This window comes from Haliaeetus albicilla, chromosome W (genome assembly GCF_947461875.1).
Source record: "Haliaeetus albicilla chromosome W, bHalAlb1.1, whole genome shotgun sequence".
Classification (NCBI taxonomy): domain Eukaryota; kingdom Metazoa; phylum Chordata; class Aves; order Accipitriformes; family Accipitridae; genus Haliaeetus; species Haliaeetus albicilla.
Window position 1 is genome coordinate 31,701,320 of NC_091515.1, and position 25,761 is coordinate 31,727,080.

Consider the following 25,761-nt stretch of genomic DNA (forward strand, 5'->3'; position numbering starts at 1 on the left):
ATGAACTGGAAAGGGCTGAGTCAGGCAAGTCAGAATCCTCTGTACTTGTTGAGAAAACACAGCATAGCTTTGACTTTTCTTTGAAAGCCATAATATTGTCTGACTTTCCTAATTCTCTTTAAGGCAAAAGTTAGATCTTGGCTCCTTTGAGTGCACAGTATATCAAACAGAGTCATATAATCAAGTTAAAATTCAGCACATCAGTGAAATGTCATCTGCCATGAAGGAAAGCATTTTAAGAACAGTTGTTCCAAATATGGCATGAGTTGTATTTTCCTATATAGATACACTACTTGATACATGTATTTGAATTTTTTCTTTGAAATTTTTAATGTTCAGTCTTAAGAAATACCTTTGAGCTTATGACTCTTCTCTCCTTTTTTTTCTTTTTTCATTTATCTGTTTTTTAAACAGGAAATGGGTATGGCAACCCCCACAACTCACCAGGTCTGCTGGTCTCACCTGGCAACTTGAATAAGAATATGCAATCAAAATCTCCACCCCAAATGAATTTGGGAATAAACAACCATAAACCATATCTCCCAGTGCTTATTCCACCTGGCAGCAAAAATACAGTGTCATCGGTGGTAATGCATTCTCAAAGCTTTTTTTCCCCTTTCAAATAAGAGATAGTTAAGAATTTCAAGGCCTGCTAAACCTACTAAAATCAGTAGAAAAACATTCCATATTCTTGTTTACTTAGTCTTTCTATCTAGCCTTAAGGCCTGACATTTTGCAGAGCTTATTTGATTCCTTTTATGAAGTCATTTTTACTTCATTTTTCTATTGAATTACAAAATGGGAACTGTCCCCTGCACAGTCTAAACTTGTGCACTCTCCTTCCAAGTAGCTGGAAGAGCCTTTCCTGGATTTGTTATAGAGACTGAATGTTATGGTTTAACCCCAGCCAGCAACTAAGCACCACGGAGCCGCTCACTCATGCCCCCCCACCCAGCAGGATGGGGGAGAATCGGGAAAAGAAAGTAAAACTCGTGGGTTGAGAAACAAACAGTTTAATAACAAATAAAATAAAATATAATAATAACAACAATAATAATAAAATATAATAATAATAATTGTAATGAAAAGGAATATAACAAAAAGAGAGATAAATAAAACCCAAGAAAAGACAAGTGATGCACAATGCAATTGCTCACCACCCACTGACTGATGCCCGAGCAGCGATCCACCCCTCCCAGCCAACTCCCCCTGGTTTATATACTGAGCATGATGTTCTATGGTATGGAATATCCCTTTGGCTAGTTTGGGTCAACTGTCCTGGCTATGCTCCCTCCCAGCTTCTTGTACACCTGCTTGCTGGCAGAGCATGGGAAACTGAAAAATCCTTAATTTAGGATAAGCGCTACTTAGCAACAACTAAAACATCAGTGTGTTATCAACATTATTCTCAAACTAAATCCAAAACACAGCACTGTACCAGCTACTAAGAAAATTAACCCTATCCCAGCCTAAACCAGGACACTGAATTTAACCCTAAGTATTACTAATACACTATATTTTTCTTAAATATTTATCCACACAGATTCTCAGAAGATGGCAGATTAACTACAAATAAATTAATTTGAATTTTATCACACTGATCTCCAAAGGCCAAATTTTATAAAGACGAGAGGTAGTAAATAGATAGAGCAAGATAAAATGGGGCATCAGATTGCTGTATCTCTGGACAGGATTAAAAAAATGTAAGCAGAGTAGTATGATAGAAGGTTGAATTGTTAAGGTGTCATGTGAGCATCTTTCAGTTCCCTACTGAAAGTGGTTACAAGGAAAGTTGTTGATTAGTGGTTGCAAGTAAGTTTTTCATGAGTGATTTAACTTTAAAAGTGAACTTCATTAAAAAAATAGCTTGATGGTGAATTTAAGTGATGCTATAAACACATTTTTCCATTATTTAACAGACACAGTATTAAAACAACTTCCTAGTTGGCTACTTTAACTTAATGCATTATAAATTAACTTTGAATATCTAACTAAACCCCCCCTAAATGTGATGCTGTCTTCTGAGAGGATAAGTAATAAATAGTCTCCTACAGGGCTATACTCAAAGTCAACCAAGGCAGTGACAACCTGTCTTCATTAAATTATTTATTTGAAGGTCCCTAAAAACTGATAATTTCCAAGGGATTCTGTGAATGGTCAGGTGTCCTGAAACCAGGTATAGCAACACTATCTGCAGCCACTGGGGTTGTGGAAGAAATAATTAATTCTAAGACAAAGAGTTGTGCTGAAAACTGGATAGATCGTCTTCACAGCTGAGACAAACATCTCATTAAAAGGACAAAGAACAGATCTATGAACTTTTATTTTTCTAAGCTATGCTCAGAAAATATTTAATTTGCTACTCCTATGTCCTGGTTTTGGCTGGGATAGAGTTAATTGTCTTCCTAGTAGCTGGTATAGTGCTATGGTTTGGATTCAGTATGAGAAGAATGTTGATAGCACTGATGTTTTCAGTTGTTGCTAAGTAATGTTTAGTCTAAAGTCTAGGATTTTTCAGCTTCTCATGCCCAGCCAGCAAGAAAGCTGGAGGGGCACAAGAAGTTGGGAGGGGACACAGCCAGAGCAGTTGACCCAAAGAGGCCAATGGGGTATTCCATACCATGTGACATCATGTCTAGTATATAAATTGGGAGGAGTGGGGCTGGGGGGAATCGCCACTTGGGAACTAACTGGGCGTCAGTCAGCGGGTGGTGAGCAATTGCATTGTGCATCACTTGTATATTCCAATCCTTTTATTATTATTGTCATTTTATTATTGTTATCATTATCATTATTAGTTTCTTCTTTTCTGTCCTATTAAACTGTTTTTATCTCAGTCCACGAGTTTTACTTTTTTTTTTTTCTGATTCTCTCCCCCATCCCACTGGGTGGGGGGGAAGTGAGTGAGCGGCTGTGTGGTGCTTAGTTGCTGGCTGGGGTTAAACCACGACACCCTATCAGATGAAGCTGTTCATTAGACTAGAAAATCTGCACCCTGTTAAATATATACATTCACCAATTTTTAATGCTCCTTTCCTATGCTCTCAGTCTGAGGATGTTAATCTGCTTTTGGTAAGTGGTAGTGACTTCATCTTAATAATGGGGGAAAAAAACAGTTCTTTTGTCTGATTGATATTTGTGTAGAAATGGTGGTTGAAATAAAATAGAAAACTTTACCATTACTATATTATAAACAAAAGAAACATAATTTTTGAAATCTAGCAATATAGAACACAAAGACGCACTTTTTGCACATATTCAAATTATGCATGTTAAAATAAAGCTTTCTTGTTGTTGGAGCTTGGAGTCTTGCTAGTGTGTAATCTTGTGCTCTTGAAGATGACACGGCTGCCTTTTACATTTTTTGGTAGCTCTCTGGATGTTTTGTCCTGCCGCTCACAGGACTGGTCTTCTCGAATGCAATTTTTACAGTACAGCATCTAGTGCCTCAGAGTTAAAGATAAATGTGTAACTGCTTTGCTACCTAATACTCCTTGAAGTTTGTTTTGCTATTACAAAAAGCAAAGTAGGTAGAGCACTATGTGCTGCTACAAAGAGTTCAGTATTCAGTTCTATTGGGGTGCCGCTCACTGAATTAAGCATAAAATCCATTAATGCTTTCTTATTTTTTTGTTTGAATGAAAAGCAAAACAATAGGAATAGCATTCACATATTTGTCACAACCCAGACTGGACAGACCAGGGAGTCATGTTTAATTCAAAATTCCCTCAGGTTAAATTAAGGTGAAACAACACCAAATGATCAGATAAAGTGTTACTGAAAAAGCCAGTCGAAGAAACTCTCTAAGACTCGCTTTTGGACTTTTAGAAAGCAGGCATTCTTTATTGCAGCACTGGGTGCATGGGGGATCGCTCCACCTATCATGCACACCATTACCTACAACAAGCAGAAATTTATATTATTCCAGTCATACATATTCATATTATCATTTACATAGCGTCCACCCTTTGGTGACGCGCAGTGTGGGTCATCTCTTTCTCCTAGTTAGCTGGCCTTGGCAAGTTTTAATTACAAAAACTCAGCAGAACTCAAAGCTTATCATCAGGGCCCAAGGCACATCAGGCTTGAGGCTTCCTGTCTGTTGGCGCCTTTAGCGCATACCACTGACAAAACTCAAGGTTTTTCTTATCTAATTAGTATATACCAAAATTTTGAAGTTTTCAAGCAAGCAAAAGTTCATTAGTACAGCAATACAGTAAAATTTTCCTTCTTCTGCCTTTGTTCAAGGCATCAACAGATTTTATTCATGACAGAAGCAAACTGAACTGGGAAGGCGTGATAGTAGGTGGCAGGGTTTCTCACAACAGGAATTGGCATAAGACTACTTCTGTAAACCATGTAACCCAGGGTAACCATATACAATCAATTCAAGGAATAAGGAGATCCCTCCCGTTGAGTCACGACGTTCAGAGCAGACCCCCTTGCTTTCTAGACTCCTCCTCAGAGAAGGGCTCAGGGGCAGCTGGATCCACTCTTAGTCTCAGACTTGGTCAACGGTTTATATCTTGAAAAGGATGAGGTGTAGGGATTGTGGAAAAGGAAAAGGAAAGAGAGAAGAAGACAGAGAGAGAGAAAGGAAGAGAGAAAGATTTCACCTGTCCTGGGTCCAGCATTGGTTGGTTCAGTCGAGGGGTCCAGTCCCGGTGGGCTTGCGCACCTGGGGCTTCAGTTTGTGTCCTTTTATCATCCTTGCCCCTCCTTTGGGCAGGCACCCAAACTCATCAGGCTAATGAGCAGTTTGTGAGCCTTTGGGCAGGCACCCAAACTCATCAGGCTAATGAGCAGTTTGTGAGCCTTTGGGCTTGGGGGTCATTTGTGGAGTAACTTCTCCTTCCCTGCAGATGTGGCCATTGTTTGATCTTTGTATCAGAATAGCTTATCAGAACAGGGAGCTGCGCACCCTCCAGCACGCCCTCCCCCTCCTGTTGCTGCTGTCTGAGCTGATGGGCTTTTCATCTTGGTTCCTTGCTGTGCAGGGTTTGTCTTTAAGCAGAACTTGCCCCACCACAATGTTTGAGACATTAACTCTTTCAGTCTCTCACAATATTTCATCAGTTTTTCATACAGTCTGTTTTTCTACCCACAATAAAAGCAATCTTACTTGTTACTAGTTCAGTTACCCAGGAGATACTGATGTAATGGGTTACTATGGTGACAACTAGTCTCTTAAAGGACTGATAAAGTTGACAGAGTTCATGAAAGCCACATGTTAAATGATTATTTTCTAGAAATTTGTATCAGCTTGTATTTCTTATGCACAAAGCATACCCAGAAAGCTAATACACTTAACTAACTTAAAGCTAGTCAATAATATGTTTATTTTACTTTAAAAGAATCAGAGGATAAATAACTCCCAGTCTGCTCAGTCATTGGCTACTCCAGTAGTTTCCATAGCAACTCCTACTTTACCAGGGCAAGGGATGGGAGGATACCCATCAGCCATCTCAACAACATATGGTACTGGTAAGTATCAGTGCAAGATGTAAAAGGTGGGGGAGGGAACAAAATGCTGGTAAATGCCTGTCTCTGTAGTAATGAATCAGCTAATGATTGCTGGGCTAAACTGAAAAATTCATAGCTGATATGCTTTCACACTTCATTTACTTATTCTGTATCTGTCAGTGATGAGACATCTATTTTAAAATAGATATTTTGTTTGAATGAAAAACTGCTTGGATAGCTTTCTTTCATTGGCTTTAATAAATGTAACTTAAAAGAGCCTTCTTAATCCTCTTAATGCAACAGATAATTTCACCTAGGTCTTGAATGCACCTTCTTAAAGTCATAAGGGCAGTGGGAGCAAGCGGTTTCACTGGTTTCAAAATGGAGTTCAATAAGTTTGTGGGCTATTATGTAGTTACCTAGAAGGGACTAGAAATGAAGCCTCAAGACATGCTTTCCAGTTCCCATGCACATTACTACTGTATAAAACATTAGTATATGTATCAGATGCTTTTAGAGAAGATATGCATTGTTCAGACACAGGCTGCTTACTAGGTTCTGTGAGGAAGATCATAAATGAAATATTATGATGTTTTTCAAGTCTTTGGCTCCGTGAAAATGCATATATAGTTATGATGGCTATACAGGCTAAGAATACTTTAGATCTTTCAGATCCAGAAAAGTCCTTGTAAATTACAAAATAATTATTAGTGCATTATTGGCTCCTAAATTAATGAGTTGACTGAGGAAGAGAGTCTGTTTTTCCTAGTGCAACTTAATATGATTGGTGTAATTTAAATTAAAAGGCATATTAAGTGATGTGCAAATTATGATGCTGGTTATTGTTTAATTCCTTCCTCCTTAACTGTCTTTTAATTATTGTCTTTTCTGTTTTCAAATCTAGAATATATTCTGAGTAATGCAGATATATCATATCTCTCTAGGTTTAACAAAGCCAATGCTCTTCATCTTGGTTCTGTGACTGGCTGGCAACAGCAACACCTACATAATATACCACCATCTGCCGTCAGTCACTTAGGGTAAGCAGTGTTTACTTTAAACTATCATATTGTTCTACAGTGACTTCCATATCCCCAATAATCTCAAATCTGGAATATATCAAGGTAACATATCAGCAAATATTTACTGTATATAACAGCTCTATTTCATGAAAAGCTTGTCAGGTAGCTAAAATAAAATATTCTCTGTCCCTGACATTTTCTCAGTAGTAAAGATTACTGCTCATGTTTTGCTCTTTATTTCTTTAAATAGTATTTTCTTTCACCACTAAAGACAAAACTAAACACTGTTGCTTTATTTTGCCCTTTATTCCTTTTATTTGCAGTTACTATAGCACAAACTTTTACAATAAACTTGAAAAATTTCTAATTATTTTTAAACAGTGACATAATGATTTGACCTTAGATTAAGCCTTAACCTTTTATAATAATCATATACTCCCATCTGATCAGCTGTGACATACAAATTTAATTTCTTTCAAAATGGTTTATACAAGCAAATGACATAATTAGGCCTAAGAACCCGGCAGCCCATAAAACCTATTGTGATTTGCCTATGTTGAGGAGGACAGCCCTCTAGTGGCTACTTTCAAAATAATTCTTTCAAGATTGGTGAAGCATACTGCTAAGTTATTTCAGTATTTTTTAAAGTGTGAAAATTCACACAAGGATATCACCTAATAAGTTATTGAAAAATTAACCTATTGGCTAATTCAAATAAACTTTAAGAGTATGATTTTTCAAAAATCCTACTATCTGCAGTTTCTATTGAGTAAGATCCTAAGAATTCACCAACATTCCACACTTAACCTAAGGTATGGCCAGACATGTTTGAATTTTGAAAGTTTTCATTGTAAAAGTACAAGCTGAAAGCAACTGGAGTATATTTGAGTATAATTTTAATTCACAAGCACTAGAAAATTAAACATTTTTTTTCAGAAAGAGGTACTATAAAACATCAGAATTCTCCTTCTAATTTTTCTGACCACACTTTGTAACTTACTGTAAGTTCATTACCATGCATAAATAGTTTGGATTTTTAAAGGACAGTTATACAAATGTTTTAGAGGACACATACACTTTTTGAACCCCACTTCTATATAAATAAGCATATATAGATACTAACTACATAAAAACATACAATTACATAGTTGCTGTGTTAGAAAAAGTAGTCTTAATAACTTTCTAATTCTTCTTTTATTACCTTTTGAGGTTTGCACTGTTTCTGGGTCAACATTCAGGCTAGCTATGCAACTAAAGACATAAAGTGTCAAATAAATAAAAAAACTCACATGTTAAATATCAATGTATAACTTTACAATAATCTGATGGTTTTCAGTGGTGTATCAAATAATATAATAAGGCTATTTGGGTAACAACAACAAAAAAGTATAAATTAAATCCTAAACTAACTATGTGCTTTTTCAGATATGTCATATATCATTATCTGTTTCTGATTCTTATCACAGAAGTCGAAGTGTAATAGCTGTGGCTGGTGGAATACATTCTGAGTTGCTACTCATTATTATTCTTTCAGTGATTTGTAAATCAGTTCAGCCATGAAAGCTGCTTCACTGACAGTTCTGTAGAAGTCTTTTATGTGTGCAGGAAATCATAAGCATTTCCTTATTTTAATTGCTGAGTTCTATATACAAAAGCACCTATTCTAAATTCTGGATTACTTAAAAAAATTTGTCCTGGTTTCAGCTGGGCTAGAGTTAATTGTCTTCCTAGTAGCTGGTACAGTGCTATGTTTTGAGTTCAGTATGAGAAGAATGTTGATAACACTGATGTTTTCAGTTGTTGCTAAGTAATGTTTAGTCTCAAGTCAAGGATTTTTCAGCTTCTCATGCCCAGCCAGCAAGAAAGCTGGAGGGGCACAAGAAGTTGGGAGGGGACACAGCCAGGGCAGCTGACCCAAACTGGCCAACGGTGTATTCCATACCATGTGACGTCCCATCTAGTGTATAAACTGGGGGGAGTGGGGGCAGGGGGATCGCCGCTTGGGGATTAACTGGGTGTCGATCAGTGGGTGGTGAGCAATTGCACTGTGCATCACTTGTATATTCCAATGCTTTTATTATTACTGTTGTCATTTTATTAGTGTTATCATTATCATTATTAGATTCTTCTTTTCTGTCCTATTAAACTGTTCTTATCTCAACCCATGAGTTTTACTTCTTTTCCCGATTTTCTCCCCCATCCCACTGGATGGGGGGGAGTGAGTGAGTGGCTGCATGGTGCTTAGTTGCTGACTGGGGTTAAACCACAACAACTTGAAAGTACACAGAACATATCCAGTCCACATCAGCTGAGCTAGAATTTGCAGAAAAATAGACAATCACACAAAACTCTAGTCATCCCTAGATATTTGAGAAAATAGATCTAGAAAGGGTTTGACCTTCCCAAATCCCTATGCTGTGGGAATGCTAGCTGAGTGAGTCCACATACTGGAAAGCTGTGGAGTCTGGGAGATGTTTGTTGATAAACAGTAATCTGTAAAGATTCATGAGTGCCTAAGAAAGAACAGAAGTTACTGGGAGAGGTATCCCAATTCTCCAGCAGGTTTTTTTGTTTTTCACTGGAGCCTATAGCTTCATGGCAGAAGAATGTGGTTAGTAATTGACATATTAGCTTGCTCCAGATAAGTCCCCAACAATTTCAGCAGCACTGTCAGAACCATCTTTCAGATAAGAGTAGAAGATTTCTACAATCTAACTCTGACTCTCCATGTTGGCTCTGCAATTAGCAACCATACTAGTGCCAGTGGGCCTGATGAAAAATACCTGACCATATGAGAGTAGTTCACTTTCCATGTCTGTACAGCTTTTGGCCTTTCGCTGAGCCTGGTGAATAGGATAACAATCATAAAATCATAGAATGGTTTGGGTTGGAAGGGACCTTAAAGATCATCTAGTTCCAACCCCCCCCATGGGCAGGGACACCTTCCACTAGACCAGGTTGCTCAATGCCCCATCCAACCTGGCCTTGTAACATAACAATGTAGAGTCTATTTTGATATGATTGTGACATTAAAACAAGTCAGACATTTTAACATTTTAGATTAAAAAGAAAAATATTACTTTCACAGTCTTTTGACTGGGTCTACATCTGGAAAAAATGCACATTAATCCCATTAAAAATCAAAATGTATCCCTCCCAAAACTTAAGAGATTTTGTCTGGATATTGTTGCAATGTCGTCTACAGAGAAGGTTGCCACTTATTTAACATGGACCAAATAGTCTATCAGAAGTTAATCACTGTTAACCAGGAGGGGATTCCATTCCTAACTTTGAAATAAACGATATAAATTCTTTAATGGATTAAAGGGCGGGGGCGGGGGCGCGGATGGTTCTGGCCGGGGGCCGGCCGCGGCTGGCGGCGGCCGCTCCATGGCCGGCTGACACGCGCTGCAAGTGGGCGGAGGGGGGGGTGGGAGGGGAGGGGAGGGGGGAGAGGAGGAGGGAGGGGGCGGGAGGGGAGGGGCTGGGGGAAGCGCCGGAGAGGGCGGTGAGAAGGGGGCGGGAGGGGAGGGGCTGGGGGAGGTGCCGGAGGGGGTGGTGAGAAGGGGGAGGGAGGGGGAAGCGGGGCCGGTATACGGCGAGAATCTTCGTTCTCTTGCCCTCTCGGTTCATCCTTTCGGGAGGATGACCGTTTCTCCCTCACTTCTGGTCCTTCCGACCGTACCGTCAGTTTTTGTAACTGGTTCACCACCTCCCTCAGCTCTTCCATCGCACTACCCGATGGAGATGGTTCCCTGTCCCCCGCAATCTGTTTATCCGCATTAGTCACCCCCGAGTCTGTCGGCTTCGGATCTGTCGGCCCCCCCTAATTCACCTGTTTCTTGCGGAGTAACAGACGGGGGAATTTTTTCGGCACCAACGGCCTGGCTGGGTATAGGCAAAGGCTGTGTCTGTGCAGGCGTCTCAGCGTTAACGGAGATGGATGTTAGGGGGGGTGGAGATAGTTGTGTAGAGAATGTCCCCCCAACTCCAGCGGGGTAGGCTGACGCGGCAGCCGTGGAGGCAGCAGAGGGGGTCACCGCCGCGCAGAGAGCGGCGGCTGCCTGCCGGTCCGCCCTCATTGTCTCCAGCATGTCTCGAATTACCTTCCAGTGCTCTGCATAGTTTTTCATCTCCTTTACCTTACCCCCGCTGCAGCTAGTAGCGTCCCACAGCGCCTTGCCTATATTATCCCAGGTCGCTTCTTCAAACGCGACATTTACACTCGGGATAAGTTCTTTCTTCCAGGCCCATAAAAGTAACCCCTTTAACACAGAATTATCGAATTTCAGTCTTCTCTCAGAGAGAAAATTACGAAGGAGCTTTAGGACTGCTTCCTGCTCTTTGTCCAACCCTATCTCCTTCTCCAACCGCTCACCTGATCAGGGCGAGATTCAAGCTTTCGCGCATCTCCTCGTTTTCCCAGCTCAGGGCGAGATTCAAACTTACGCGCGTCCCAGCTCAGCCGAAGCTCATGCTGTGCTTCCCAGCTTAGCTGAAGCTCATGCCGTCCTGCCGGGGCAGCAGGAACACTCTCGGCCGGCTCCTCCACTCCCTCGTCGGTTCAGCTGCACCAGAAATTCTCGTAGAGACGATAAAGTGCTGATCTGAGGGTCCCTGTTCGGGCGCCAAATGTTGCGGAGGGACATCACACACAGACCAATGTGATCAAGTGAAGTCCATTTACTACAACGTTTGATACAGTTATATACCTTATGTGCTTGTGCACGCGCCTTATACAATACTCTAATTGGTACAATACCCCGTTTCACGCCACACTATCTTATTCTCTATTGGCTGAGCAAGCTTCTTCACGACGTGTCCAGCAATCACTTATCTCATTCTTCAGCATCCAGGTGTTGTTTGTCAGGCTCTTCTTATCTTCCTTTTTCCCAGCGTACAAGGACACAGCATCCTTGTCTGCTCCACCGTTTTGTAAACTTATGCTTCGTTCCCACCTAACGGCTGGATTGCTCACATTCCTTTGCCCAGCCAAGAAATCCTCAACAGGTTGCAATTGCTCAGTATGGTTTAAAATCTCCTTTTACGCAGGCAGTTTTGTCTCAGATATTTTCTGGGTCAACCTTAACTCCACATGACTTGCGAATGCTTGCTAAAACCTTGTTGTCACCATCACAACAGTTATATTTTTTCCATAGGTGGCAGGAACTCTGCGATGATGCAGAGGCAGAAAATAGGGGACATCAACAAAATGATCCCTTATCTCAATGTACTGCTCAAATGCTGATGGGCTCTGGACAATTTTCAAACGCTGCTTGGCAAGCTCAATTTGATATTCAAGTTTTAATGCAATCACAGGAATTGGCATTTAAAGCTTTCCAAAGCATACCCGAGCAAGGAAAAGTTTCTCCTTCCTATGTTAATATTCGACAGGGAGAATCTGAACCGTCTGCTCAGTTTATAGACAGACTGCATACCGCATTGGAATCTCACGCAGATCTTGATAGTAACATGAAGGTTAATTTGCTTGATCAGTTGGCATTTGAAAATGCAAATGCGAAAACAAAGGGAGTGTAGGGTTCGGCGTTCGGAAGATCTCGCGATGTCACGGAAAGTTAGAGGGTTAGTCGCAGCCTTATGATGTGTCTGTAATCCCGCCTATCCTTGTTAGTATAAAAGGAATTGACTGCGCAATAAAAGGCGGAAGTTGGCGCTCACACTGTGTGTGTTATCTGTCTCTTTCCCTGGTCCGGGCCGACCAGTGATCTAATCGCGGCACCTTGATATGCGGCGAACGCTACATAATGGTGACCCCGACGTGATCGGTCGCACTAGGCGACGATGGGACTTGCGCAAGTGATTAAGGTGTTGAAAGTGTTGGCTGATGAGGTGGGTGCTCACAGAACGATTAGGAGGGGCCCCACGGGCGAATGCATCCAATGGGTGCTGCGCCGGGGAGGGATGGGCTCTCCCAAAGAAGTATTAAGTCCCCCAAATTGGGGAGAGATTCGGGAGCTGTTGCTCCAGTCGGCACTTGCGGGTGAGCGCGGAGCTGCGGAACGATTACAAGCGTGGGGGAGAGTGGAGGAGGTAGTTACAGCAGGACGGAAAGCTGGGGAGTGTTGGTCGGCGGCGCGAGCTGTTTTGTTTGCGGATGAAGCGCCGGTTCAAAAACAAGGGGGGGCAGTGCCCCCAGGGACAGTGAGTCAAACTCAGACGGAGTGGGCGGCTGTGGAGCGGGGCTCACAGAGCGGTCCATCTCTGACTGAGAGCGTGGACACGGAGAGTACGGCAGAGACGGAGGTTTTTCCGATAGAAACGGTACCAGCGGGGACGGATGAGCCCCCTCCGCGGCATCCATGGGGGGAGTTACGGCGGGAGGTTCGGAAGGACTTGGGGGGAGTGCCTCTTGGACTGGGATCCAGGCGGGGACGTTAAGGGAGATTTGTACCGTTAGTTGAGAGAGTGGGAGGAACGGCCACCCGCGGAGGGGATAACTGGGAGGCAGCGGGGGTTGGAGACTGTGGCAGAGGAGGAAACACCCCCCGCGGGGGAAATCAGGCGCCCTTGCCGGGAGAGCGGACGGAGCCTCCTGAGCCTTTGCCTGAGCCTGTGCCTGCTGAGCCGTCAGCTGCACCCCCTCCGGCGCTTCCCCCAGCCCCCTCCCTCGGCTCCTTCCTTTCCGCCCCCCCCTCCGCCCACTTGCAGCGGTGAGTGTCAGCCGGCCATGGAATGGCCGCCGCCAGGCGCGGCCGCGGCCGGCCCCTGGGCAGAACCATCCGCCCCCCCCGCCACCGCCCTTTCATCCATCCCGCCTCTCGGAACCAGAGACGGTGAAACCAACCGCGCCCGCGATAGACGCGGAGCCGCCTGCAGTAGCCTCTGCAGACGAGAGGGAGAGGCATTGGAGGGGAGTAAAAAAAAAAAAAAAAAAAAAAAAGGGAGGCGTTTCACTGGAAAGTCCTTGAGAAATTGAAGACTTTGTCCCAATGGCAACTGGGACGGCACCGGCGGGTGCTGGAGCCACTGATCCGACAGATTCTGACTAATAGAGTATTACACTTTAGAGGACTAGCAGACATTGAGTCCTTCAGAGAGGTTTTTAGAACAACGTGCCCTATTGTATATAGAACTTGCTTTGGGTAAAAAGTGTGTTAAGCATAATTTGATCAAACATAGTGTGATTACGGAAGACAGTGTGGGGTAAACGTAAAAGTTAATTAAAGCCAAAATTAGGGGTAAGGTCTATTTCCATTAATAACCTGGGAACGAGGTTGATTGTGTTTCCACAGATACAGGCCCACGACGGACTCCTGTTGAATTTGCACGACCATCATCATCTGGAGCATCATAGATGGTGTGGCAATATGAATACCACCTCAGTCAAAAACTAATGTATAGGTCACCTTGGTTAACATAACAGGTCAAGATTCTCTATGCACCGCAACCTCATCATAAAGCCCATGAACCAATAGACAAGATGGCTATGACTCGTGCAGTGTGCCTGGCCAGCGAGCGCATGCGTCATAGATTGCAGCCGAGGCAGACTTTTGGCACCCGCTGGCCACGTGTGCCAAAACCCGTTCCTCTGCAAATGTATAAATACCGGGATTTTCCGAAGAGCATCGGGCTGGTGTACGGTGAGGCCATCGTTGCCTCTGTGGAGACGCCCACGGAAAGCTGGCACCTACCAATTGCTGGGCTGAGTTCGCGGAGCAAGATGACCCAAGAATGTATGGATGGTTCATCTTCCTCATAGTCCTCATGGTTTGGGTCATTAGGGGTAATGGGTTGGCTCAAAGAATTATGGGCATTATTGTAGTTATTGTGATTTTAGCTATTGTAATAATTTTACCTTGTCCAGCTTGTTAAGTAAACATGGCATCCCTCATATAGCACCGGCCAGGCCATTGTAGAACGAGCACATCAAACTTTAAAGGCCTTACTCGATCAGCTTAGGGAGGGGGAGCAGGAGGAGCCCTCCTGGTTACAGGAAAACACACCTGCTCTCCGTACACAGCGTCTTCTGTTAACTGGGTTAACTTCATTAAATCAGACAGTTCGAGGGGACTTGGAAGAGACGGCGGCGCAACGACACTTTACGAACACGGAAGAGAAAAGTCCCTACCCGTTGGTCCGCGTACGTGACTTTCAGACACGCCAATGGGATGGGCCGTTTGAGTTGCGTTGTCTCGGGCGAGGGTACGCCTGTGTACAGATGCCTGAAGGGCTACTGAAATGGGTTCCTAGTTGTATGATTCGTCCTGCCTTAACCTCGTAGTGTTTGAGTGTTTTTCCTACAGGTTGCTGTCATCCTTTCCTGGCTTGTGACACCTTGGGTATCTGCTACAAACTTCTGGCAGTGGATGCAAAGCCAACTGGGGGACCCTGATGTGTATCCGGACGACGTCCCTCTCAGAGTCCATCAATACGTGCCTTTATGGGATCCGGCTGTCAGAGCTCGCAGCCAGGAATCCAGGTGCCTCAGACATTAAGCCAACATCAGCGCACCAATGATAAACTTTATAGAGTAATAGAAGTAATTCTTTCCAAGCCTCATGATGTATCTGTATAACTTTCAATCTACCTCCTGTGTGAATTTCTACAAAGGAGCTCTTTGCTCTGCAGGGTAAATGGGACATTTACGGGTGTTTAAGATAGAGTGTTTCAACTTAGTTGTAGAAATATGTTTATACTCATAGTACTTTACATAGTTATTTCTTGGTGTGGAATTGTTCATAACAATAGAGGCCAACTCGTCATAGAGAGGGGGGAGATGTAGGGTTCGGCGTTCGGAAGATCTCGCGATGTCACGGAAAGTTAGAGGGTTAGTCGCAGCCTTATGATGTGTCTGTAATCCCACCTATCCTTGTTAGTATAAAAGGAATTGACTGCGCAATAAAAGGTGGAAGTTGGCGCTCACACTATGTGTGCTATCTGTCTCTTTCCCTGGTCCGGGCCGACCAGTGATCTAATCGCGGCACCTTGATATGCGGCGAACGCTACAAGGGAGTATTGTGCACGTTACCTCGAGGTGTTACTGTTAGTGAGATGTTAGAAGCTTGCGACGTATGGGTGAACAAGGGAAAGCTGCTCTTTTTGCTTCTGCATTTGCCGCAGCAGTGCGACCTCTGCTACAAACAAAAAGTGGGGAAAGGCCAGGAGAAAAGAAATGTTTTAATTGTGGAAAGCCAGGGCATTTTAAGGTGCAATGTAAAGTTTATGGTAAAGTCTCTGGTGAAACACCATGTGATCGATGTGGGAAAAGAGGCCACATGGCTAAAGAATGTAAATCAAAGTATCATGTCAGTGGCAGAGTTTTGGGAAACTCCCAACTGGGCACGAGATCCCCGTGCGCTACGACACAAATACAGGGTGTCTGGACAGCGTCCCCTCCGCCACAGCAGGAAGTGCCGGAGTGGACGTGGCAACAGCAGTAGAAGTAACTTTGTTGGACACAAAGGTGCATTGCATTCCATCAAATATGAAAGGACCTCTTGGTCATGGATTATGTGCGATATTGTTGGGGCGATCGTCAACATCTCGACAGGGGATTTTTGTCTTACCAGGAGTAATTGATGCTGATTACACTGGTGTGATCATGATCATGGTGCAAACAATAACGCCACCCGTGAATATTGCGAAAGGTGCACGCATAGCGCAGTTAGTTCCGTTTGAATCCCGAGTACCAAAATCTGGCGAACTCTTGCGAGGAGATGCAGGTTTTGGATCCTCTGGTTCACCTGCAGTGCTATTGGCCTTAAATATTCAAAAGTCAAAACCAGAGGAGACAGTGAGAATTATGGGACCAAAAAACAAAACCATTGTTTTAAAAATGATCATTGATACGGGAGCAGATGTAACTGTAATTCCCAGAAGTAAATGGCCTAATGAATGGCAGCTAATACACACCACTGAAGGGATTTATGGAATTGGTGGGATGCAATGCACTAGTGTGAGCAAAGAGCATTTAAATTTCTGTTTTTCTGACGGCTCTGAGGTGAAAACACGACCACACATTTTGAACGTTCCCATCGCATTGATTGGGCGGGATATCTTGAGTCAACTGGGTGCGAGGCTGACAACTCAGGGTTTTTAATCACGGCCATTGAAGGACAGCCAATCCTAAAACTGAGATGGAAAACTGAAACACTGGTATGGGTTGATCAATGGCCGCTCAATGCAGAAAAGCTGTCCAAGATTCAAGAGTTAGTACAAGAGCAGCTAGAGGCAGGACATATAGTTCCCTCTACTAGCCCATGGAATACCCCAATTTTTACCATCCCAAAGAAAAATGGGAAATGGCGTTTGTTGCACGATCTATGTGCAGTCAATGCAGTAATGCATGATATGGGAGCCTTACAACCTGGGTTGCCCTCCCCGGTAATGATTCCAGTAGATTGGAACATTTTGATTATTGATCTGAAAGATTGTTTTTTTACTATACCGTTACATCCTGAAGATCAAGAGAAGTTTGCTTTTACAGTATTATCGAAAGAGCACATTAGGTAATTAAAGGACTGTTAGCTAAACAAAAAACAGGGGAAATAGGTCTCTCCCCACAAGAAAGAATTTGGAAAGTTTTATATGTACTCAATTTTTTGTGGTTGGCAGGCAACGCCGATAACCCTCCCATGGTAATTCATAGCAGTGCCTTGAGCAATGATTTATCAACAGTAAAAACAACAGGAATTAAAGTAATGTCTAAGGATTTGAACACGGGACAGTGGACGGGCCCAGCAGAAGTACAAGTAACCGGTAGAGGATATATGTGTGTCATTACAGATTCTGGACCAAAGTGGGTACTGGCTCGCCGGGTAAAACCGTGGAAATCTTCTGCCACTGTGAATGGGAGGAACACCACAACAGACTACCCAGGGGATAAGGGAGACAACGAGAGCTAGTGGTCAACTTTGTCCCATTTGTCGTCGCTGCAGTTTGTCAAGAGCTTTAACGCAATTAAGAAAGCTGTCATTTCGGCTTAGAGCATTTAGCTGTGGGATGGGGACTTAGGAGTTGGTTTGTATCTTTGTTAAAAATCGGGGTTTCTTTTATTCTTGTGTATTTTATTAGGTATAATGTTGCTTTTAACCGTGTTTAATTAGCTGTGTTCATAGATCTTTGCAAAGGGCAATACAGCAGGTGTTAATTGATGGAAAAAAAAAACAAAACCAACCAAACAAAAACACCCAAAACAAAACAAAAAACAAAAAAAACCCAAAACAAAAAAAAAAACCAAAACAAAACAAAACAAAAGTAGGGAATCTCTCTTCACAAGAGAGCATTGCAACCGCATCACAAAGCCCATGAACCAATAGACAGGATGGCTATGACTCATGCAGCATGCCTGGCCAGCGAGCGCATGTGTCATAGGCTCCCCATGTTGCAACCGAGGCAGATTTTGGCACCCGCTGGCCACGTGTGCTGAAATCCATTCCTCTGCAAATGTATAAATACTGGGATTTTCCGAAGAGCATCGGGCTGGTGTACAGCAAGGCTACCATTGCCTCCATGGGGACGCCCACGTAAAGCTGACACCCACCGATTGCTGGGCTGAGTTCGCGGAGCAAGACGGCACAAGAATGTACGGATGGTCCATCTTCCTCACAGTCCTCGGATGGACGTAGTCATGGATACCGCCGCAAGCCAAAGAAATCATCTGGATAACCCTGGCTGACGTGACCAGACAAGATTGCTTATGCTTCAGTACAGTAACACTAAGCAATCCTTTTTTCACAGGTTTAATAGGGGGTCCCTGAATACAGATTGGTGTAATATTATTTGATTTTACTGTTAGATGTAGATAGTATTAGACACACAACCTTACAAAATAGAGCTACTCTTAAATCATTAATTAAGATAGTTTTGACTTATCTTGTAGGGGTTTATTTTTGTATTTTAATTTGTGTGCCTTGTATGTTGCAATGTGTTTAAAAATTAATTGATAGATCAAGTAAGGCTGTGTTACTCGACGGAAAACAAAAAAGGGGGAATTGTGGACACATATTTAGCCAACGGTCACAGGAGCATTCCAGAGGCCTTTAGAAGGCCTTGAACAGAATAAACAAGAAGACAAAAAAAGAAAGATGCCAATTAGAAGAACACAGGTGCGCATTCCACGATAAAGGGAACTTGGCACAAACAACCTCAATTCAGCAGTTTATCTTGACCAATTAGACTGAGACAAGTTTCGCATGTTTTAGTATAACCAATTATGTCTTATGTTTATGCGCGTGTACAGTGTTGATATAACCAATCATTAAGTGTAACTAGGTGCGTGGACAGTGCGTGAATAATGTGTGTAACCAATAGTAAAATAGCTAAGCGCATGTACAGATGTAACCAATGTATAAAATGATGTCTGATGCTCTAGTAAAGGGTCTTCAACTATGATCATATTGATCTGTCGTTGAGTCCATGATTATGCTCCCGCATAGAATACAAGACTAAATATTGCACTGTGGTGGGTTGACCCCGGCTGGAGGCCAGGTGCCCGCCAAAGCTGCTCTACCACTTCCCCTCCTCAGCTGGACAGGGGAGAGAAAATATAACAAAAGGCTCATGGGTCAAGATAAGGACAGGGAGAGATCACTCACCAGTTACCATCACAGGCAAAACAGATTCAACCTGGGGAAAATTAATTTAATTTATTGCCGATTGTATTGGGTCTGGCTGAGATGGAGTTAATACTCCCCATAGCATCCCTCATAGCGCTGTGCTCTGCATCAGTGACTAGAAAGGTGTTGATAGCACACCACTGTTTTGGCTATTGCTGAGCAGTGCTGGCACAGCATCGAGGCTGTCTCTCCAACATTTTTGCCCCCCCTCCAATGGCAGGCTGGGGCAGGGCAAGATCTTGGGAGGGGACATAACCAGGACAGCTGACCTAAACTAACCAAACAGATATTCCATACCATATGACATCAGCTCAGATATAAAAGCTAAGTAAAGGGAGACAGAAGTGGGACATTTTTGTCTTCCGGGGCAACCACTACGCGTACTGAAGCCCTGCTTCCCAGGAAGTGGCTAGACATCGCCTGCTGAAGGGAAGTAGAGAATAACATCATTTGTTTTTCTTTGCTTTCGTATGTGACCTTTGCTTTCACTTTATTAAACTGTCCTTATCTTGACCCACGAGCCTTTTGTTATATTTTCTCCTCCCCTGTCCAGCTGAGGAGGGGGAGTGATAGAGTGGCTTTGGTGGGCACCTGGCATCCAACCAATCAAACCACAGTAGGGTAATGAGAAATAAAACCAAATCTTAAAACACCTTCCCCCCACCCCACCCTTCTTCCCAGGCACAGGTTCACTCCCGGATTCTATACCTATCCCCCCCCCAGTGGCACAGGGGGACGGGAATGGGGGTTACGGTCAGTTTATCTCACGTTATCTCTGCCGCTCCTTTCTCCTCACAGGGAGGACTCCTCACACTCTTCCCCTGCTCCAGCGTGGAGTCCCACCCACAGGAGACAGTCCTCCATGAACTTCTCCAATGTGGGTCCTTCCCACAGGCTGCAGTTCTTCACGAACTGCTCCAGCATGGGTCCCTTCCACAGGGTGCAGTCCTTCAGGAGCACACCGCTCCAGTGTGGGTCCCCCATGGGATCACAAGTCCTGCCAGAAAACCTGCTTCAGCATGGGATCCTCTCTCCATGGGGGTCACAGGTCCTGCCAGGAGCTTGCTCCAGCGCAGGCTTCCCATGGGGTCACAGTGTCCTTTGGGCGCATCCACCTGCTCTGGTGTGGGGTCCTCCATGGGCTGCAGGGGGACAGCCTGCCTCACCATGGTCTTCACCACGGGCTGCAGGGGAATGTCTCCTCCGGCACCTGGAGCACCTTTTCCCCCTCCTTCTTCACTGACCTTGGTGTCTGCAGGGTTGTTTCTCTTACATGTTCTCACTCCTCTCTCCAGCTGCAATTTCTGTGCTGCCACAACTTTTTTTTCCTTCTTAAATATGTTATCACAGAGGTACTACCACTGTCGCTGATTGGCTCAGCCTTGGCCAGCGGCGGGTCCCTCTTGGAGCCGGCTGGCATTGGCTCCATGGGACATAGGGGAAGCTTCTAGCAGCTTCTCACAGAAGCCACCCCTGTAACCCCTCCACTACCAAAACCTTGCCACACAAATCCAATACATGCACCCAAGTATGTATTCTTTTGCCATTCACACCTATGTGTTACAGTATGTTTCCCTTGTAATTGGCCATATCAGCTTCTATGATATTCTAGTAAAAATGTTTCAGAAGATTTTTAACCAAATATTGTACATTATCATCACCAAAAGCACCTATTAAATTTCTGAAATAGTTTTAGTAAAAAAATATTTAAAAGAAAAATTTGAATGATAATTTTATCAGTTGTTTTAATAGTTTTTATTGTTTTAAACCTCAAAATTGTAGTCCTGATCTGCGAAAATGTTTTTTTCAATTTTAAAAGTGTTCAAAATTCAGATCAATCTGTAATATTTTTGACTGCCACAAACTTGTATGCCACTTATTTACATAACTCCTGTGAAGAATCACAAGGAATCTAAAGAAGTGTCTATATAAATGCATTCTCATACTCGCTTCTGAAACACTATTAAAAAAAGTAACATGGCAGTGTAACAATACTTGCTGTATTTCTTAGAAAATGTAGCTTATCTCTTCAGATTTATTCCTTTGGGGGCTGTAACAGAATAGTATGCATGTAACAGTCAAGTTTGTTCCATGTTTACAAATTTAAATGAATATGTGTAGGTTTTTTAACTAGCATGGGTTTTTAAGTCTCCCCAGCTGTGCAAAGTGACATCATCTTCTCCTATAGAATCATAAAATCATAGAATCATAGAATGGTTTGGGTTGGAAGGGACCTTTAAAGGTCATCTAGTTCCAACCCCCCTGCCATGGGCGGGGACACAGAAAAACCTGTCTAACCTGACCTTGAACACTTCCAGTGATGGGGCAGCCACAACTTCTCTGGGCAACCTGTTCCAGTGTCTCACCACCCTCGTTGTAAAAAATGTCTTCCTTATATCCAATCTAAATCTACCCTCTTCCAGTTTAAAACAGTTGCCCCTTGTCCTGTCACTACAGGCCCTGGTAAAAAGTCTCTCTCCATCTTTCTTATAAGTGTCCTTTCAGTATTGAAAGGCTGCAGTAAGGTCTCCCAGGAGCCTTCTCTTCTCCAGGCTAAATGAACCCAACTGTCTCAACCTGTCCTCATAGGGGAGGCACTCCAGCCCCCTGATCATCTTCATGGCCTTCCTCTGGACCCACTCAAACAGGTCCATGTCTTTCTTATGCTGGGGACCCGAGAGCTGGATGCAGTACTCCACGTGGGGTCTCATGAGAGTAAAGTACAGGGGGAGAATCACTTCCCTCGACCTGCTGGCTATGCTTCTTTTGATGCAGCCCAGGATAGGATTGGTTTTCTGAGCTGCAAGTACACATTGCCAGCTCATATTCACTTTTTCATCCACCAGTACCCCCAAGTCCTGCTCCAGGGCTGCTCTCAGTCTGTGTTGATACTGGGGATTGCCCTGACCCACGTGCAGGACCTTGCACGTGGCCTTGTTGATCTTCATGAAATTTGCATGTGCCCATTCCTCAAGCCTGTCAAGGTCCCTCTGGATGGCATCCCTTCCCTCTAGTGACTCAACTGTACCACTCAACTTGGTGTCATCTGCAAACTTGCTCAGGGCGCACTCAATCCCAGTGTCTATATGTCACTGATGAAGATATTAAATAGAATTGGTCCCAGTACTGACCCTTGAGGGACACCACTCGTTACTGGTTTCCACTTGGACATTGAGCCATTGACTGTAACTCTTTGGACACAGCCATCCAGCCAATTCCTTATCCACTGATTAGTCCATCCATCAAACCCATATCTCTCCAATTTAGAGGCAAGAATGTTGTGTGGGACCATTTCAAAGTCTTACAGAAGTCCAGGTAGATGATATCCGTAGCTCTTCCCTTGTCCACTGATGCAGTCACTCCATTGTAGAAGGCTACCAGATTAGTCAGGTACAATTTGCCCTTGGTGAAGCCATGTTGGCTGTCTCTAATCACCTCCCTGTCTTCCACATGTTTCAACATGTCTTCCAGGATGATTTGCTCCATGATCTTACCGGGCACAGAGGTGAGGCTGACTGGTCAGTATTTCCCAGGGTCCTCCTTTTTACCCTTTTTAAAAATGGATGTGTTATTCCCTTTTCTCCAGTCACTGGGGACTTAGCCTGAGTTTTCAAATATGATGGAGAGTGGTTTGGCAACTACATCAGCCAATTCTCTTAGGACCCTAGGACACATCTCATCAGGTCCCATGGACTTGTGTATGTTCAGGTTCCTCAGGTGGTCTTGAACCTGATCTTCACTTCTATCAAACATTTATAAAACAAATCCCCAGGCTTCACCATCCTGTATTAAGGGACTTTCAAATTTAGCTATAGGTTTGTCATCTAAAATCTGCCAGCCTGTTTTTTCATATGACTCCTAGCATCTCCTAAGCAACTGAAAAATAACATCACTGGAAATAAAAAGCAAAAGAAAGCCCAGGAATGTATTTTTTATTCTTGTTGGATTCTTTTCAACAAGTTTTCAGGAAAAGAGTAGAATATTTCAGTAAATTGACATGACCAAGTTTTATATTTACAGTATATGTGTTTATGTGGTGGGCTGACCTTGGCTGCCTGCTGGGTGCCCACCAAGCTGCTCTATCACTGCCCCCTCCTCAGCTGGACAGGGGGAGAAAACAAAATTAAAAACTCGTGGGTCAAGATAAAAGCAGTTCAATAAAGAAAAGCAAAGGCCGTGCATGGAAGCAAAGGAAACAAACAAAATATTCTCTATTTCCCATCATCAGGCGATGTCCAGCCACTTCCTGGAAGTAGGGCCTCAGTACGTATAGCAGTTGCTTTGGAAGACAAATGCCTTTCTCTTAGCTTTTGTTGCTGAACATGATGTCATATGGTATGGAATATCCCTTTGGTGAGTTTGGGTCAGCTGTCCTGGCTATGTCCCCTCCCAACCTCTTGCCCACTCCCAGCCTACTGGCCTTTGGGGGGGTGGGGTGGTTGGAGACAGCCTTGATGCTGTGGGAGCACTGCTCAGCAGTAGCCAAAACATTGGTGTGTTATCAACACCTTTCTAGCTACCAATACAGAGCACAGCACTATGAGGGCTGCTATGGGGAGAATTAACTCCATCTCAGCCAGACCCAATACAGTTTATTTAATAGTTACAAAAGCAAAAAATGTCCTGTTTGCCTAAAAAAAAAAATACCTACACTTGCTACAGTGAGGGCTATTAATCACTAACTCTGTGACTTATGAAAGGGATTGCTGCAAATTTTTACAAACTTGTCTTTACAGGAATGAAGGGTAAGAAACAATTGGAGATAGAACATCTTGTTTTCTCTGTTGTCTAACAAGATCCATCTGTTATTTAACATTGCAATAAGTAGTGATAAAAGCAGTTGATATCATTCAGTAGTGAAGCCCTATAGTTTCAAGTATAAATGTGTCAAAAGAAAATAAAACATTTTGCCTTTGCTGAAAGTTATAGTAGATGTTGCCTAAGTAAAGCTCAACTCAGTCAATGAGGTGTCAGAAAAAGTAGAATATTTCAATAAATGGAAATGACCACATCTAAACTTAACAGTTGCTCCTACATGTTTAAAACATACTTCCAAATCCCAAAATGTCTTCTGCTTGCTGTAAAAATGTCTGTACACTCCTTTGGTTTTAAAATCTTCTGTGGCCTATTGCCCCTATTACCTTCAGTCTCTCCCTGTATAAATACTCACTATTAGAAACCTTGAAACTGTGTGTTTGGGATTAGGCACTAACTTCAGACTAGTAAATGGTCTCTGAACTGGAACAATGTCCATGAACATAATGGGAATTGCATATTAAGAACTGTATTTTAATAATAAAAAGAAAATTCAGATTTTACCAGTAGGTGGTGCTTCTGTACAAAGCATTCATCACATGCAAGTGATCTCATTTTCTCCCTTAGACATAAAATGCATTCTCAGTATTCACTCTCCTCCCCACCTACTTCAGCTTTCTTCTGCCATAACCTGCCCACAAAAAGAAAATTAACTTAGAATAGGCATATAGCTCATCTTTTAAAAAGTTTTAGAGCAACAGTTTCTCTTGATGTTTGCAACATCTTTTGAGTTGGGTTCTCCTACACGCAAATCAATATATTCTTCTGATACCTTCCACTACTTTTCAGCTTCCTTTTGGTAGCTTAGTCATAAAAATTCTGGTGCGAATTATGAATTCATACATTTATACCATAAAATCATATCTAAATCCTTACTCATCTGTGGTATTTTATTAATGTTAATCCAAGGACCAGTAAATTTAACTGCATTCCAAAAGGTATAACATGTATAGAGCCCAAATTTTTGTTATACAGTTTGCATTTAAAGTTGCATGTCAAAATGAACACTGATAAAAATGTTTGGTGCATTTGAACTAATAAAATTAATCCCAGCAGAAAGTCCATGCCTTCCCTGTCTCAGCCAGTGCATACACACACACAAGCATTAGTTATAAAGAAACCTACAGGTGGTTCCAACAGTGCAAAGGCTCAGCTTCCAAAATTTGTTATGACAAATATGTTGATATGTTATTTGTTATGAGAGAATGAAAGAGAAAGACTTACTTTCAATCCCAAGGCATATCCCAGAGCCACTCAAGAGAACCATGTCTGTTGTGATGTTTTCATATCTCTGATTTTTTTTCACAATACTTCCTAGTAAACAGTCCTCATTCTCTCAGCATCCACCAGTACTGCATGAGCCTTTACACTGATGTTTTGTGTGTTTGTGCATTTCCAGGGGCTCCATGCCTCCTCAGTCTGTAACTGGGTTTCCTTTCCTCCTACAGAGCTTGCACTAGTGCTCATTTATCTCAGAGTACAAATATCTCCCTGCCTTCTACTCAAAGCCTCAACATCAAGTCAGAACCTGTTTCTCCTCCTAGAGACCGTACTGACACATCCTCAAGATACCCACAGCATATGCGCCATGCGGTGGGGAGATCTCCTGTTGACAGTTTGAGCAGCTGTAGCAGTTCATATGATGGAAGTGACCGAGAAGATCACCAGAACGAATTCCACTCCCCCATTGGACTCACCAGACCTTCACCAGACAAAAGAGAAAGCCCCTCTTGTCAAGCACATGTGGCTCTCTGAAGGATGTGCAACATGATAACCTTATTAGGTGGTGTTTTTTTTTCTTGTAGTGTATGTGTGCTATACCTTAATGGGGGAGGGAGGTCAATATGCATTATGTGCCATGTGTGGAAAAACAAGTCAGGTAC

General features: G+C 43.1%; 1 protein-coding gene across 1 annotated transcript; it reads left to right on the plus strand.

Annotated features, from left to right (window-relative positions):
• LOC138683596 (myocyte-specific enhancer factor 2C-like) lies at positions 1-25,649 on the plus strand. The gene is given in 7 exon segments (XM_069775582.1): positions 1-28; positions 415-587; positions 3,049-3,072; positions 5,355-5,484; positions 6,368-6,503; positions 25,327-25,609; positions 25,611-25,649. Coding segments are annotated over 7 exon segments (813 nt in total).
• The last annotated feature ends 112 nt before the right edge of the window (positions 25,650-25,761 follow it).